This window comes from Hesperophylax consimilis, chromosome 15, assembly GCF_061612785.1.
Source record: "Hesperophylax consimilis isolate HC1 chromosome 15, BYU_Hcon_1.0, whole genome shotgun sequence".
NCBI lineage: Eukaryota > Metazoa > Arthropoda > Insecta > Trichoptera > Limnephilidae > Hesperophylax > Hesperophylax consimilis.
In genome coordinates, this window is record NC_142850.1 from 28,383,365 (window position 1) to 28,399,106 (window position 15,742).

Genomic DNA, 15,742 nt, shown 5'->3' on the forward strand with positions numbered 1-15,742 from the left:
CTCTATACTATGAGTTACTGGACTCGTGCCCCGCGTGTTCTTATGGTAAAGACGTAACTAGTTATAGGTACCTACCTGTTTACATAGAATTACAGAATTCAATGTCTCCATATGAATGATTCATTATGTACACTATCCAGAATCTTGAAGTACAAGCGGGAATCTACATCACATAGATAACCCAAAAAAATCGATTTGTGTTTTGTTTTTTTTTAATTTTTCCATCAATTTCGGAATCAAACTTTAGGATCAGCGACTATCCTTAGGTACATTTTAAATTACACTAAACAGGTGATAGTAATCGATTTTTTTCAAATTTTACCAAAAAAAATCCAAATTTGGCTCCACTTGGATTTACTCGAGACAAAAACGAAAGCTCAAATCAAAAAGTTATGCCACAAAATCGAATCCATTATGATCACTTATATTTTATACAATCAATATGCATAAATATATGGGAACTTTTGGATTGCACTAACCTTTCCCACATCCTGGAATAAAAATAATAATTATTATTATTGTGATATTGATTATTAAGTAAGACGAACCTTACAATAATGGATTTAGAGCTGAATCAAATTGACCAAATAGTAAATGCGATTTCACCAAACTAATACTAAGAAAACTTAATAAATTTATTACATTCAATAAATTGGTTGGCTTTGAAACTAGCATTACTGGTGTTAAGTTCTTCTCGACAATAGCCAATCTATGATGAATAAAATAACACTTCAGTAGGTGCATGGCAGGTAGGTACTTATTTACTTCCAACTTACCAGAATACATAAAATCTTACGTTTACTGTCTACTGCCTCCGGTTACTCGAAAAGTACCTACCGCCATATAATAAACCTTTTTGTTATTAAAAACAAAAGGTTTTTAATTTGTTACATTCTTATTTGAGAGATCTTTGTCGGGATAAGAACCTACGGCCGCCGGACTCGAGACGCGTCACATGAGAAGGAGCCGAGTTCTCCACCGCGAGGTAATAAACATATAACAAGTGACATCTCTGGACGTGGTTGCGTAACTTTTGGAGGTTCATTCATAAAATGTAACTGGAGGGAATATAATGGAAGAAGATCACGTAGATTTGTGGGGAGATGAAAGATGTAGGCTTCTTGGAAGTGGAAGCATGTGGTTAAAGATATATTATCACAAAAAAGCTATTGGGCTCTTTGGAGGATGTAGTTTCACAGGTGTGCTCGTTTGAAGATGTATTTTTGGAAGTTGTTTTTTTATATCTTTTTCCTAAGAATTATATCATTTTCGTCTTCATGATAATATGATATATGTATATATATACCTAGCTTCCAAGCTTACTTATATTTAAATAGCAATCTGCAAGAATGATGCGCAGTAGGTATTACATAAAATCTCACAATGTAGACATTCTTAGCAACCATCAGAAATATCGATCATAAATGAATACTTAAGAAGGTATGTATCTCGAGTATATTCTATCATTATTCTATATTCCTTCCCGCTCTTCCCTTTACATACTTATTAGTTTTAAGACAGTATCTCTAAGTAACTAACATAAGAAACTTTGTTGGCTTAATTTAATCAACTTCGTAATATTTTTATTCTACTTCGTATTTAATAAGCTGTTTGTTTCTTACAAAATAAAAAAAACAATGTCAATGTTATTATAAAACAAGTAAAATAATACATTGTTAGTAAAGTTCCATATTTATTAGGTGAATCGTAAATATTCGAAACATCGCCCTGGGGATTTATCAAAAATACTATTAATTTGATTTAATCACTAGTTATGAATAGTTAGGTACTAAAACCACCTTCCTCTTTCCTAATTCTTTCCCCTTCCCACTTTTTGCCGCCTCACAAAATACTCCAAATCGGGGATACTTCTTGTATTATCATCAGATTTTAAAAAAATTGTATCCATTTTTAAAAAAAATTATAAAATGTATGCAAGGGCGTTAAGATGTGATCAATTTCAAAGTCTACATATTTATTACAGCTTTTGATTAAAATATGATTAAGTTGCCTTTTCCATTGCGTTAAGCCGCCACACTTGATATCAGAACAAGGTAAAAATAATACGTAATATTTATTAAAAAGCTTTCAATCTGATATCACTTACAGCGAGGCGATCTTAGATTGTATTTTCCTTTGTGCGAAAACCGATCTTTATGAATCTGCGTTTAATGCACAATGTTTAAAAGTTTTCAACTAAATTAGTGGCACCTCTTCAAAAAAATCATTTTCAAACAATCCCTTACAATCATGCACTGTAACAGATAAATGTCATCTTTTAGCAATGTGTGTCTTTCGTCTTGCTTTTGAAGTAAGTATCTTTATTCATTTAAAATATGTTATCACTCACAATATGTTTTGCATGTGTATCGTGTACTTGTTAGCACACCTGACATTGCTTTCGAAGGTTGTGTACATGATTATTTAAATTACGCTTTTATTTACTATTTATCTTTATAAAAACAATTCTAAAGGTTCGTAAAAACCTTGACGACATTGCTGGGTAGGGCGTTAAGTGGAACAAAACTAGGTGTCTAAAACCAGGTGATTAAACTATGTGATACCTAAAATTAAACCGTATTTATAAGGAAGACTAGGGATAAAGATGGTGGAATTTCTTACAGGCGGTAAAGTATCTCTAAAATATGGCGATGACTGCAAAAAAACATATTTTAAAGCTACAGCAAAAATTTGCTATCATTATTAGATAAACACACTCTTAAAAATCAATTAAAATTACTTTTCATGAATAAGTTTCTGTCACGTTAATCACTTGCGAAATGTAATATATTGACTTTTTTTTAATCAATTTCGATTAATTTAATTTTTCGTGCGTTGCGGATGAGAACCAAAGAGCTTCCAGGAATTTGCAATCAAGAGATATCTCGTGCTTGTTACATGACTGGTTTTCTTAGACAATGCTAAAACTCGTCTGTCCGAATCAAGAATCTACAGATCAAAAAGCTAACTAAATTGTAATAGTTATCTAATTAAGAGATGACTACAAGCATTGATGCAGTCTAACCATGACAACTTTTTGACGAAAATATTATTTTTTTGCACACAAAACAAAGGAACCTCGCGCTTAACATCTCCTACATGAAATCTGACAGACTCTTTCTTCACTTTTTTCTGCTAATTATTTTTGTTTTGAATTATTTTAATAATTATGGTTTTCGTTTTGTTTCAGGTGCTCAAAATAGGAGAACACCTGCCGGACTAGCGCTAGAACTATTTGAACAGCACCAAGGAACACACATATTACAGGTAAGATTATCAATTTATCATGCACATTAAGGTTTTACCTTAAAACCTACAAAATGTGATTAAACTTACATAACGTCATATATTTAAAAATAACTAAAATATATTTGTATACAAAAACTAAATATATATGACTAGCTGATGTTTACCCGTCGTTACTGGGTGTTATCCTTAAGAGATAGACATATACTATCGTCCAACTTTTCTGTAGGCCTTTTTAAGATATACAATTTCGTACTACATTATTTTGATGTATCTCATAAGGTTTAGCCAGCATTAACAATGTAGTACATGAAAAAATATTTTTACGACTTGATCATTCATAAAACATCGACTTTTCTCTTATTTAAATACAATATACATGTTTTATATATTTATGTAAACCTTTCAAAATAAATTCTCTAAATGATAGTGAAAACTCTATCAAATTCCGTTACGTAGTTTAGAAGGACTAAGCACACAAACAGACAAACGCGGATAGCGACTTTATTTTTTTCTATTTAGAGATTTTAATACCTATCGACACACGAGAAGATCATACAATGAAAAGCACATTCAACGAACGAAAACGAACAACAATTATTCATCTTTATATTATGTATCAAATCTTTATAATAGACCTCAACTCTTCTTTTAAAAAAAACTTTATGACGCTGTGCTTGATGAAAAGTGAATTCCGAAGTAAGCACACCTGAAAAAGCATAATTAAATGAAATTCAAAGAAAATTAAAACTTACTTTACCGACCAAACGTTTGGTAGTTGATCATTTATTTAATAATTCAAAATTAAACTTTCTCGTTCCTATGTACAAGGACAATTGTTTTTCAAATGTATTTTTCTTGTATTAAAATAAGATTGAAATAATCCTAAATTAATATATTTGAACCTTCGCCATTGAGAAGCGTCGTACTAAAGACAAGGGTCTCCTTAGTCTAATGGTTACACCTTTGTCTTTGAATTCATTAGATGCGGGTTTCCCAATTGCCATTTTTGCCATGTTGTATTTGATGCACCTTACACAGATGCCTTTGTTTTTGCCGTAAGGAATATTGTTACATACATAAATTAGTGCCACATGTTATACAAACCAATATACTCCACAAAAAATATTGCTTTCAAGATTGATGTAGTTGCCATTAGTCTGAAAAATTCTCGGGGTAAATTCTTCCGTCTGAGAATCCTCCATCCTTCGCAGGGTGAAGGACCCTCCTGTAGCACCATCCCACCCCCTACCACCCCCGCCCCCGCAGCATCCAACATCCCCTAACGGCCGGGGATAATGAAGAATGGCCGACGCTCCGTGACTAGAATCCTAGGAAAGGCACACGAAGGCTCTACTTCAAACAAAGTCTGGAAACTGGAGACACAACAGATATGCGTTTTTTGTACCCACGCATATAGGCGTGCCTCGTACACCGTACGTGTGGCGTGTACCTGGGATGTTCTGTTTCTACCAATCGATACGGTTGTTCTTCGTGATAATGTGCTTTTTTCATGGGATTCAAACTTACTCGCTATACGAAGCTTTCAAACTCGGTCGGCGTATTTATTAGAGGCGATTTTAGGTTTGTGTTTCGATGTTTATTATTTTTTTTTAATTTAATTTATTTTACTTTGTTTTATTTTAATTTACTTTACTCTATACTTGTTTTTACTTTATTAGTCTTTGTGATACTTTATTATATTTTTTTAAACTTTATTACACGTTATTTTTACTTTTTTTACTGTGTTTTACTTTGTTAACTATATTTTACTTAATTTGCGGCTTTTTGGTTCTAGCTGGTTTGTGATTCAATGTTTTATTTTACTTTATATTTTATACACATACTTTACATAATATTTCTACTGGGTTTCTCAGTTATACCCATTGTTATAGTATAATTTTTACTACACTTAAAACTCGTTATTTTATTCTTCACACAATCAGTTCCAATTAACAAAGCGATATTTAAATTTAAAGCAAATCCGAGTTCAATGAACCAATGTCACAATCACTGCCGAAATAATATTTTTGAGTTTAGGTGATATGTTGAAATTTTTTTTTTATATTGAGATACTTTTGTATTTCTAATATTCTAATTTCAATGATAACAAATATTTATTTGTAGAATAATATCTTTTACAAAAAGACATCATCATTCAATCACTATCGTTGACCATTAACATTACATACACCGTTAACGGATTCTCACACGGATTTCTAAAGAAGTTTGCTTATTTCACGATACACTTTATCCATACGATCAAAATCCTCTCGAAAATTATGAATTGATTTGTGTTACGAAAAAAATACAATTTGAAAGTGTATCAGAAATAGTCTTCTCTTTCAGAAGCTGAATTCATTCTGTAAATTAATTTTCACGCTCGAGTAGCTTCTCAGGTGAACACTTGGTTTACCGAATTTTAATCTGGGATTTTGATATCAGTCAGGGCTGGCGATAAATCTAACAATATTTTTACACTTATTTTTTTTAATTAACCTATTTTTGTATTGAGAAACTTAATTCTTCCTGGTAACGTTAAATGAAACATGCAGTATTCTGAACCTGGAACAAAACCTCAAAAACACTGCAATATGTGCTTTGAAGTAAAATACAACAATACTTGTTATCTCTGCCAGCTATTTACTAAACTTTGGCACCATTATCTTCGAAGTCACACAGAGAGAGGTTGTACCTCGTACTTGACATCATAATTTTAGTATCTTCTGTATTTTTTTTTAAATACATCTATGAATTTTACTTTTGTTTTAGGGAATGAATGAATGAATGCGAATCTTAGAAGAATAAAATAACCCACTTCCAGATGTATGATGAAGCTGAAATTTGGCAGATAGAATCGTTGTTGATGACAATGCATTTAATTACTGTAGTGCTCATGCACAGATTGAGCGCAGGCTACAATTTTTTTGAAATTGGATGACATTATAATTATAAATTTCTCTGAAATTTGAAGATAATAAAGCTGTTAAGGCGAAACTTAATGCCAAATCACTATTTTTATTAATCTTTATAACGAATTGGTATACATTATGTATACAAAAAAAAACAAAGTTTAGATAAATTGAAGGTTTTTCTATCGCTTCCTTTGAGTGGAATACAAATAAAAAAATAAATTACTCAATAAAAAATATAAATGCAAACTACTCAAAAAAATGTTTTTTCAATAGAAATGTATGAACGCATAAAGAAAACAACTTTTTAAAAATACAGTATTATAGCTAAGATAATCTGTGACAGTTTCACTTGATTAACTTTTTTACTTTCTTACAAAATTATTAACAAAATAAATAAAAACCAGTTTGGTGCTTGAAATCGAACGTTACTAGACTCTCTTTGTCAAGCGATTTTAATGCCTATTACCTACGATATAAGGTATACCAATAATATACAATTTTTTGGCTTGTAACTTTCTATTAAACTGTCTTAAAGCTTCCTATTAAACTGTCGGTCCTACCCAGTTGTCGGCGCAGCGGTTAGCGCAGTTGAACCCAGTTCCTGGGGAAGAAGGTTCAACCCTCAGTCGAACCAAAAAAAATATTTGAAAGATAGATAGATTGCATTGTCATCGACAAAGAGTCTATTTGTGGAGTTTCAGCTGGATCGGATATCGGGAAGTGGGTTAATTTTCACTTCCAAGATTTGCATACGTTCACGAAAAACAACTCAAATTCAAATTGATGTATTTAAAAATTAATTTTTGCCATAAATAAAAAAGGGAAATTGTATCAAAAATATATTTAAATGTAGCTCTCATTCTCGACCCTGGGCATCAGAACCGTTAACAGAATATTATGAAATTCACTTTGATACTTATTAGCTTAGGAATTAATGGTCCAAGACCAGCTCCAGCCTCTGAATGGAGAGGATGATGCTACATTTTTGACGGTCAAACTATTTCAATGAAAATAAATAATAATAACAGCGTAACTTGGTGTACCTAGGTTCTAGGCACTGCACAGTAGACAGTACACAGTAGACATGCTGGCTGCGGAATTTAAACGGTCTGAATTACTGGAGAAGTGAGTAAACGTTTTAGGAATTTAAAAATAAACTTGACAAATAACCCAAATTCCGTCTACCATTGAAAATTGTTAAAGTTACTTAGAGTCAGAGTGACTTAATAACCGATTTGGAAATTCGTAGCGAAAGAACATATAAATTTGGTATATTTTTTAATTGGTTAATTATTTTATACGCACTCTAATTTCCAACTGACCGCAGCCAATAATTGAAATTTGTCATCCCCATTTGAGGAATTTTGGGGGGAAGGATGGAATGAGAAGGGGAAACGAAAGATTAGGAAGTATTTGGCTATATAGATCTAGTCACTGAGCTTATAAAACACTTGTCTATCACCCAACGAAATACTGCACGTACAAAAATGAGTATTGCTGATTTATTTAAAGAGTACAATACATTCCTAAGAGTACATTCCTAATATATCGGAAGGAGAAGGAGAAGATGGTGGTGGGGAGGTGCCTGGCTATTCAGATCTGGTCACCAAACACGGATAAAACCATTTCAAGCACCGTTTCAATTTTGAATGGTAGTCTTACACCAGGGGGATACTGAGAGTATCTTCCACAAAAATATTGATTAAATTGTGAATTAACACAAATCAATCAAATAAAAGTTACTATGATTGGTAATTTATGTTTGGTATAATTGCAAGATTCTATATCCAATTTATTTCAGTTTAACGTGCGAAATCTATCGACTTTTCAACAAGTGAAGGTTAATGTTAATTATGAAAAAAATAAGTTATTCCAAAAATAAACAAATAAAAATATGATTTCCATTCACATGCAAGATAGCGAATAACAAATAATAATGACGAATTGATTTTTTTCGACAGCTCCTGCAATTTATCAAACGGCATTAGGTAACCATAAACCATTAAATTGAATGTGTATCATTACAAATACAGACGGTAGAGTTTTTATCCTAAAACCGTTCAGGCTTGAAATAAATTTGTTTACGATCATAATAATATGTATTGTAAGAGAGACTGTTAACCCATTCAGACATGAATTAAAACTGGCAGAGGTAGGACACTTTTGATGTCTAATGAGAATAAGGAATTAAAAAAAATCTCAAAGTTCACCTTCTAACTTGAATACCAGTATTTTTTACTACTGTTGATTTCACAGTTAAAATAATATTTTCAAAGTTTACAATTTTCAAGAGGATCGAAATCTGACGAGGTACGCGTGACGACGTTCGAACCTTGATTGTGTCAATCCCACTCTGGCCGGTATGAAATCAACAAATGCCAATTTAAATATTTATTAAGATTTCAAAAAAACATGAAATTTTTAAATGATTTGTATGCCACAGTGGTAACCCATGTTCGAGTCTTACGTAGCGCAACTTTGCACATTTTTTTCCGCATTTGACCGACCCTTGAGGTAACTGTGTAAGATCTGTCAGAACCCGCCGACCAATCACAGAGTGTTTATATCTCGAACGGTTTTAATTACGATTAATTTATTATACCTATAATAAAATATATTTAGAATCAACGTTAATTGATCTATATGAACATTTTTTTTGAGCTTTAATATTTTTCTGTATTTGCTATAAAATATTGGTGTTCTTTTCGGTAGTGTGGAAGATATTACTATTTTTATTACGATGTTAGACAGATGGCGTGTTTCATATAAAATAACAAATCACACTTTTATTTTTAAAGTTAGAAATAAATTAAACATTGAAAAAAAATCGGGAGAAAAATTTCGGTCGAGATTAAAGATAAAATCACATTTCAAAATATAAAAATCTCAGTGACATTGAGGAAAAAAATTCTGAAATTAAAAGATCAAGAGGTTTCAAGAATACATACTCGTATATTTATGTTTTGTAATATTCCATTGTTTTTGTTATGTTTACGAGAAGGTAACTTTACCAACTAAATTCGCTGATGACAACAGTAAAACTTGAAAAAAATTTATTTATGAGAATCAGCTACAATTGTTGAACTGTGAGCTCTTGCTTCCTGAAATTTGTATAGATCTTTTTTACTGAAATTGTAACACCATTCCAACTATTTTCAGCTCAAAACATAATTTCCATCACGAGCTATTAATCTTTTAATTATCCTTGTGACTGCTAATGTGACCATGGATATCATTCACAAGGTAGTTTTTTTTTCGTATCCATGTGGTTGCTATTTTATGGTGAGTTTTTTCTCGGTAGCTGCGGCACATAGTCATTTTTTCCGACTGCACCATTGACCCTGGGTAACTTTTTATTTCATGATTTAGGTCTGAATTGCAAAATCTATCCTGAGACGTGACAGTTTCCCGTCCACTCTAAGCCTAGGAATGTGTCCGTTTTTCAATTCAATCATTTCACTATGATTATATAGGCAACTTTATCAATATTTAAATATAAAAATATAATGATACATCGGTACTTATAATTTTTTTTTAAAGTCCATATTTTGCAACTAAATATGATGAAAATACCACAAAACCATCTTGCAGCGATATCGTGTTAGTGACCTTTTTGTTTGCAATGTTTTTTAGCATAAATTATTGTTTTTAAATTGACTATAATATAATATATACTATGATATTATCAGACCCAAAATACACTGTATTATGAATATCAGACCCAAACAAATACATTACAATTTTAAATTTAATATTCTCTGACGAAAATTAATATTTCGTAAACAATAAATTATTGGCATGAGAAGTATATGATTATATTTAATAGGGTTTGCAGTAGTATATTTGATAGTAAAAAACTACCTTTCAAAAAAGTTGACATATTAAGTCTCCCTGTTTTCTAATACGTTATTATTGAAGTCAATAAACATTACATTACAGATTTTTTTTTAATATGGCGCAAAACTTAACCATATCTATCAATTCTATTCACTGTCTTGCATAACGAAATCATAATGTAAATAATTTGCGTAAAATGAGATTTTCGTACATGCGTAGGTCGCGAAAACCCAAATCAATTTTCTCTAAAAGATTTCTCCCGTTCAAGGCAAATACATAATTTATCATATAATCGCATACAATGCATTTAAATGTTTTATTACAAAAGAAATATCGCTGATAACGTAATCACGTAGACTTCAAATACAAGTTTTAGTTTAAATAGAGCACTTTGTAATATCAGAATCATACCGAATTGCAGGTGAAAAAACCGTAAAAATTGGTTTTGTCGCAATTCGTTCGACATGTGGGTGCTTATCGGTTAGACTCGCTTTCGAAAATGTTTTTTTTGTCAGTAAATTCATTTGGGATATTTCAAGCAGTGTTCCGTAAAGGTTACATTCTAATGTTCACACGTAGCACCATAGTTATTCAGAGCTGCAATGCGATGCGGTAGTCGAACCAATTTGTGGCTTTTTGCACTGTAGGTTGGGTTTCTATTGCAGTAAAAAAACAGTTGCAGAATGAAGAGTTTTTCTATTTCTTATTCTTATTATATTTACTAAACATACATAATTTCGGTTATAGGTACATGATCCCGTGATTTTAAATTGTATACCTGCGTATTTCAAAAAAAATAATCAATCACAATGCAGTTTCAATTTGAAACAGATATCAGCGTTACCTACTTTATAACACAACCCATAAAGTAGGAACTAAAATTATTTTATCTTCTTTTTGTTCTTTATTTGAGCTTAAGCTTTGAGAAGATACAACTTTGAAGACAGAGGACACTATTTTAAAACACTGTATGCTACAAGATTTACAGATGCTATTTTATTCTCCATTACTGTACACATTATTATATTTATTAGATATATTTATTATCAAAAGAGATCAGCATTTTATAATTCGGGTCAGCGAATAGTTATTCCTATGCTAAGTACTTTAACAAATTTACTCTCAATTTTGAATGTGAAATATTACAGTCTATATACTCATAACGATACTAAATGATTGTCTCTTTGGTTTGATAGCGTAATTAATAAGCTGAACATTATTGTTTTATTAATATTTATTTATAAAATTCTCGTATTTTCATGTTTATATTAATGTAGACTGCTGTTATTTATCTATATACGTATTTAAAAATAAATACCTGTCATTAAAACTGCTGTTTTTACGATTTTGTTTCACATTTTTGCTATATCAGTACCTAATGATGATTAATAATGTACAAGGAGATAATTTATTGATCTGGTTAAATTATTCGTTTTCCTGTTAAAAACGGGATTGGAGGCCTATACGAATGAAATGGAAAATTTTATCAGTACTAATATGTTATGAGGAAACACGTGTTCTTAAAAATAATATATATTTTCGCATCTTGTCTATTATATTTATTCGGACAAGAACACGTGTTCAGATATATTCTAAGTGACTAATATTTTATTAGTAAATGTCATGCAGTAACATTTTTAACACTTTCTTGATAAATAAAAACCGTAGTTACTCATTTTTATCCGTGTATTTTTATATCGTAATAAATACTTTACTTTTGGGAATTTTCCTTTTTACTGCTGTGTTAAGACTGCAATTAAGATAACTGTTCTAATCATTATTACTGCTGTTTTGTTTAAATAAACCATAACAATATTTTATTCTTGTTTCAGTCACTGGACGGATTCGCGTTGTCAGTAGCGGCCGATGGAAGATTTCTTTACATATCTGAAACTGTTTCAATTTACCTCGGATTATCACAGGTAAGTCGTAATATATATTTTAAATGCAGAAGAAAATATCTAACGGTGAGCTCTAGTGACATGAAACTAGATTCAACTCGCTACGTCATTTCCACCATGACATATGGAGCTTCGAAATATTGATTTCTCTAAAAAAAAATTGACAAAAGCTGATTATTGTTTTCCAATAATTATTGTTCAATGAGAACGATAGAAACATTGGAATTGTATATCTACATCTATAATCCTAATGATATTATAAAAAATATTTACTAATTCAACTACAAATCCGATACAATACCAGGCCAGCAACAGCAGAGGAGATATACTCCAAATCCGATACAATATGGGTATAGCTACCAGGCCAGCATAACAGCAGAGGAGATAAATAACCATCGTTTATTTTGTGGGAATTTCCTTCAGTCTGATAGCTTTCACAGCGTGCGATAGATGTCGGGCTTGGTCTGGGAACTACGTGGCGGGAATATGGAAGGGAGGCCGAATTATGTCCGGTCAGCTAGCGACCTCCGCAAGGCGATAATTGATACTTCGTCGTCCATGTTTAGTAGGTCCAAAGTATATGCATACCACTGAGAGATCCGCTGTAACCTTCTTGTTCTTCCTTAAAAACAACGACGTTGTTTGACGACAGATTATGATGTAGCTCTCAGTGGCAGAACCTTAGTTTTAGCTTTTCGTTGGGATTGGTTTCTAACGAAAAGTCGTCGTGAGTCCTCCATCACGACATGAGTAACATTTTTCGCTTACTGTGATGGTAGTAGGAGATTCTCAAATAGTATTATTAGTCTTCTTATTCGTAACAAAGAAGATAGAAAAAATGACTATTGCTAATTTACTACGAATCTCTTCAAATTATTGGTAATTCTGGCTTACGAATGAATTAATATATTTTCTGGTAAACTTTTAGTAAATTGCAAATATACTTTCACGATGTCAGAACACGTGTTCATGTTTTGCAATTCGTCGTGATATATTATCAAGGCAAATGTATGTGCAAAGAGTGAAAACTCTCGAACTCGAATTTGTTCGTTATTCATGTGGAATTTCGTGGTCAAACTACTTGAAAAAACGCTTTCACTATATATGTTTATCGTCTTCTTTCAATGTTAGTTATTTATCAATGTTGTCAACGCCTGCTGCATTCTTGTTTTCAAAAGGTTTATCAAAGATTTGTTAAATTCTAGGAGTCGAACTAGCAACCTTCCATCTCAAAGTCAAATGCCTAACTATAATAATAATACTTGGAAAACTTTTTGTTTTAACCAACATCAAGGGCAATATATAAATGTTTGAATAAAGAACTTCACTCACACATTCAAATTATAATATTTTATACATATATCTGCAGAAAGCCTCCAGATGAAAAGCGATCTCTCTAAGGCTTTCTGCCTACTCTCCTTAGTCAAGAAACTTCATTTTTCACGATAAAAGAAAATCTCTCATGATCCGCCGTGTGACGTCACACCGGCAAGATGGCGGCCGTGGAAACATGCTGGTCACGTGTCCCACCCCCTTCCCCTCCACCTGGATTAACCCACACCCCACGTACGCCCCTGGAGTGCGAGCGGCAGGTACCTGCCCGCCCCCGGGCCATGGAAAATCACGTACGCCCATGGTTTATTTAGTAACAAGTGTATGAACGTAATAACGTGTGAATGAACTGTTACAACATTACCAACGGCCCAAAATGGAAGTTGTCAATAAAGTATGAGGCAAGCTTTTTGAGATCGTGAATTGCTTGACTATAAATCAATAATAATACTGCACAACAATCTAACGTCATTTATATTATTATATTTTATCGTCGTTATTCAATAACAAAAGAGATTCATGACCACTTTTGGCAAAAAAGTCAGTAATTAATCCTTTTGTGGTGTGTTTACGACAACCAGAAATCCTGTTAGTTCATTTAATTAACGGAAATAGGACAACGGATTAGTTTATTAGTTTTCATATATGAAAGTTCTTGTTTTAGGTCGTAAATAAATATTTCATAAATGTATTGTGTTATCAGTTATTTCTGTTAGTCACTCAGGCCTCTGGCATATTGACAATTATCTTTCTTAAAGATGTTGTCAGAAGGTCGCTTTGCAATAATATCTAAATAAAGTGAATATTTTTTTTAATATATCTGATAATTAAAAATTGTTTTTGAATGGTGATAAAATAAGCTTTAAATTTTTTTATCTGAAATAAACTTATGATTTTCAAAATTTTGAAAATTTTATGCAAAAAAAATTTAAAATGGCTCACTCTAGGTTGTATCGTCTAAACAGTAAACTCAAATTACGGATATCGAAAATACACGTTTTATTAGATTTATCAACTTTATTGTCACCTCACTTTTGGTCTTTCATATAAAAATAATTTATGAATAATTTAAGTTTTGCTATTTTTTTCTCAAATTGCGGTCTGATCCTAATTCTATCCTGAGGGGGTAAATAAATAGATTTGACTTTTGGTGTCCTCTCCACATCGGAATTTGGCATCTTCAGAATATTCTTTAAAAAAATTAAGTACCCCCCACCCAAATTTTTTCAAGCAATTTCACGATACATTCACGAGCACCAAAAATTTCGTTATCTATAATAATAATTATTGAATTTGTGTAGGTACCTACGTAGATAATAGCTCTCTAAAACGCTTATAAGTACGAGTAGGTACCGATGAATCCTTTTCATTTCTTAACTAACCCCTGTTTCAAAAGTTGATTAAAACCATTGTCTATTAAATGTCCGTGAAATGACCTGTTATTTTTCTCAAACATTCGCTGCATAAGTCCGAGATAGTTTCCCGCCACCAAAATGGCGGCACGAGTCGAAAATTGAAAGCGATGGCAACTCCGTCGTAGCTCGGTACCTAACCGGTAATCTCCACCGCTCTTGTCAGCCGTCAACTTTGTGCATAACGACATAAGTTCCGCTCCCAAACTTCTGCAAATTACGTGCGAATGGCGCACCTAGTCAGAAATAATAAGTTCCTAATACCTACCGAGCTGTCTTTGTTCCATATTTATCTATGGAATTTTTAGTGTTTGGAAACGTCGCGCGTCGCCAGGTTTGCATAAGTTCTTACCAAGATGGTCATTATTTGTTTATATCTTATCTATGGAGATTTAAATGTGTGGAAATGTTTTCGCCAGCTCTGCCAACTTTTTCTGGCATGCGCGATATTCACACCGTTAAAATTGACTTGATTTTAATAACCTATTTATATGTATCTCATTATTATACCAATTCATAAATAATAAGATTCTTCTTAGTAGGTACCTAGCATTAATTATTCATTCACAAAATAAACTTGAAAGTAGCTACCCATCTACATGGAATGTATCTCCGCAAATTGAATGGCATTCCTCTTGAATCAAGCTTGATGACAGCCAAATTCTATTGTAAATCCGTTCCGATTGTATTACATACGTAACAAATAATCCTATTATTGCTATGATTTATGGCTGAAAATTTTGGCATGGATATATCATTTTTTTGTATGCAACCGTGTTCAAAAAAAGACCCACACATTTAAGTAGGTGCTTGGCAGTTTTATTTTTAATTTTGGCAATTCGGAATTTGAATTTAATAGTTACCTTCGTATGTAGAATAAAAGTTTCTTTCTTATTCTATGCTTTCGTATAATATCAGCTACCGATTTTCTCGCAAATATTTGAGTTTGCGCGCCGCTCTGAGCGCTGACGTTCTTTATTTAAAAAGACGAACTAAAACTTCGAACAAATTTTATGAGGGGATTTAAAAATCGGTTTGGCGAGAACGTTCAGTAAGTACATATTCAGCTATTGAATTTCATTTCTGGATTTATTCTACT

General features: G+C 32.1%; 1 protein-coding gene across 2 annotated transcripts in view; it reads left to right on the forward strand.

Moving 5' to 3' along the window:
- trh (PAS domain-containing protein trachealess) overlaps positions 1–15,742 on the forward strand; it is a 490,370-nt gene that overhangs the window by 434,546 nt on the left and 40,082 nt on the right. For both annotated transcript variants that reach the window (XM_089640096.1, XM_089640097.1), the window contains 2 exons: positions 3,191–3,267; positions 11,831–11,920. In XM_089640096.1, the coding sequence (XP_089496222.1) occupies positions 3,191–3,267; positions 11,831–11,920 (167 nt within the window). The remainder of the gene's footprint in view (positions 1–3,190; positions 3,268–11,830; positions 11,921–15,742) is intronic.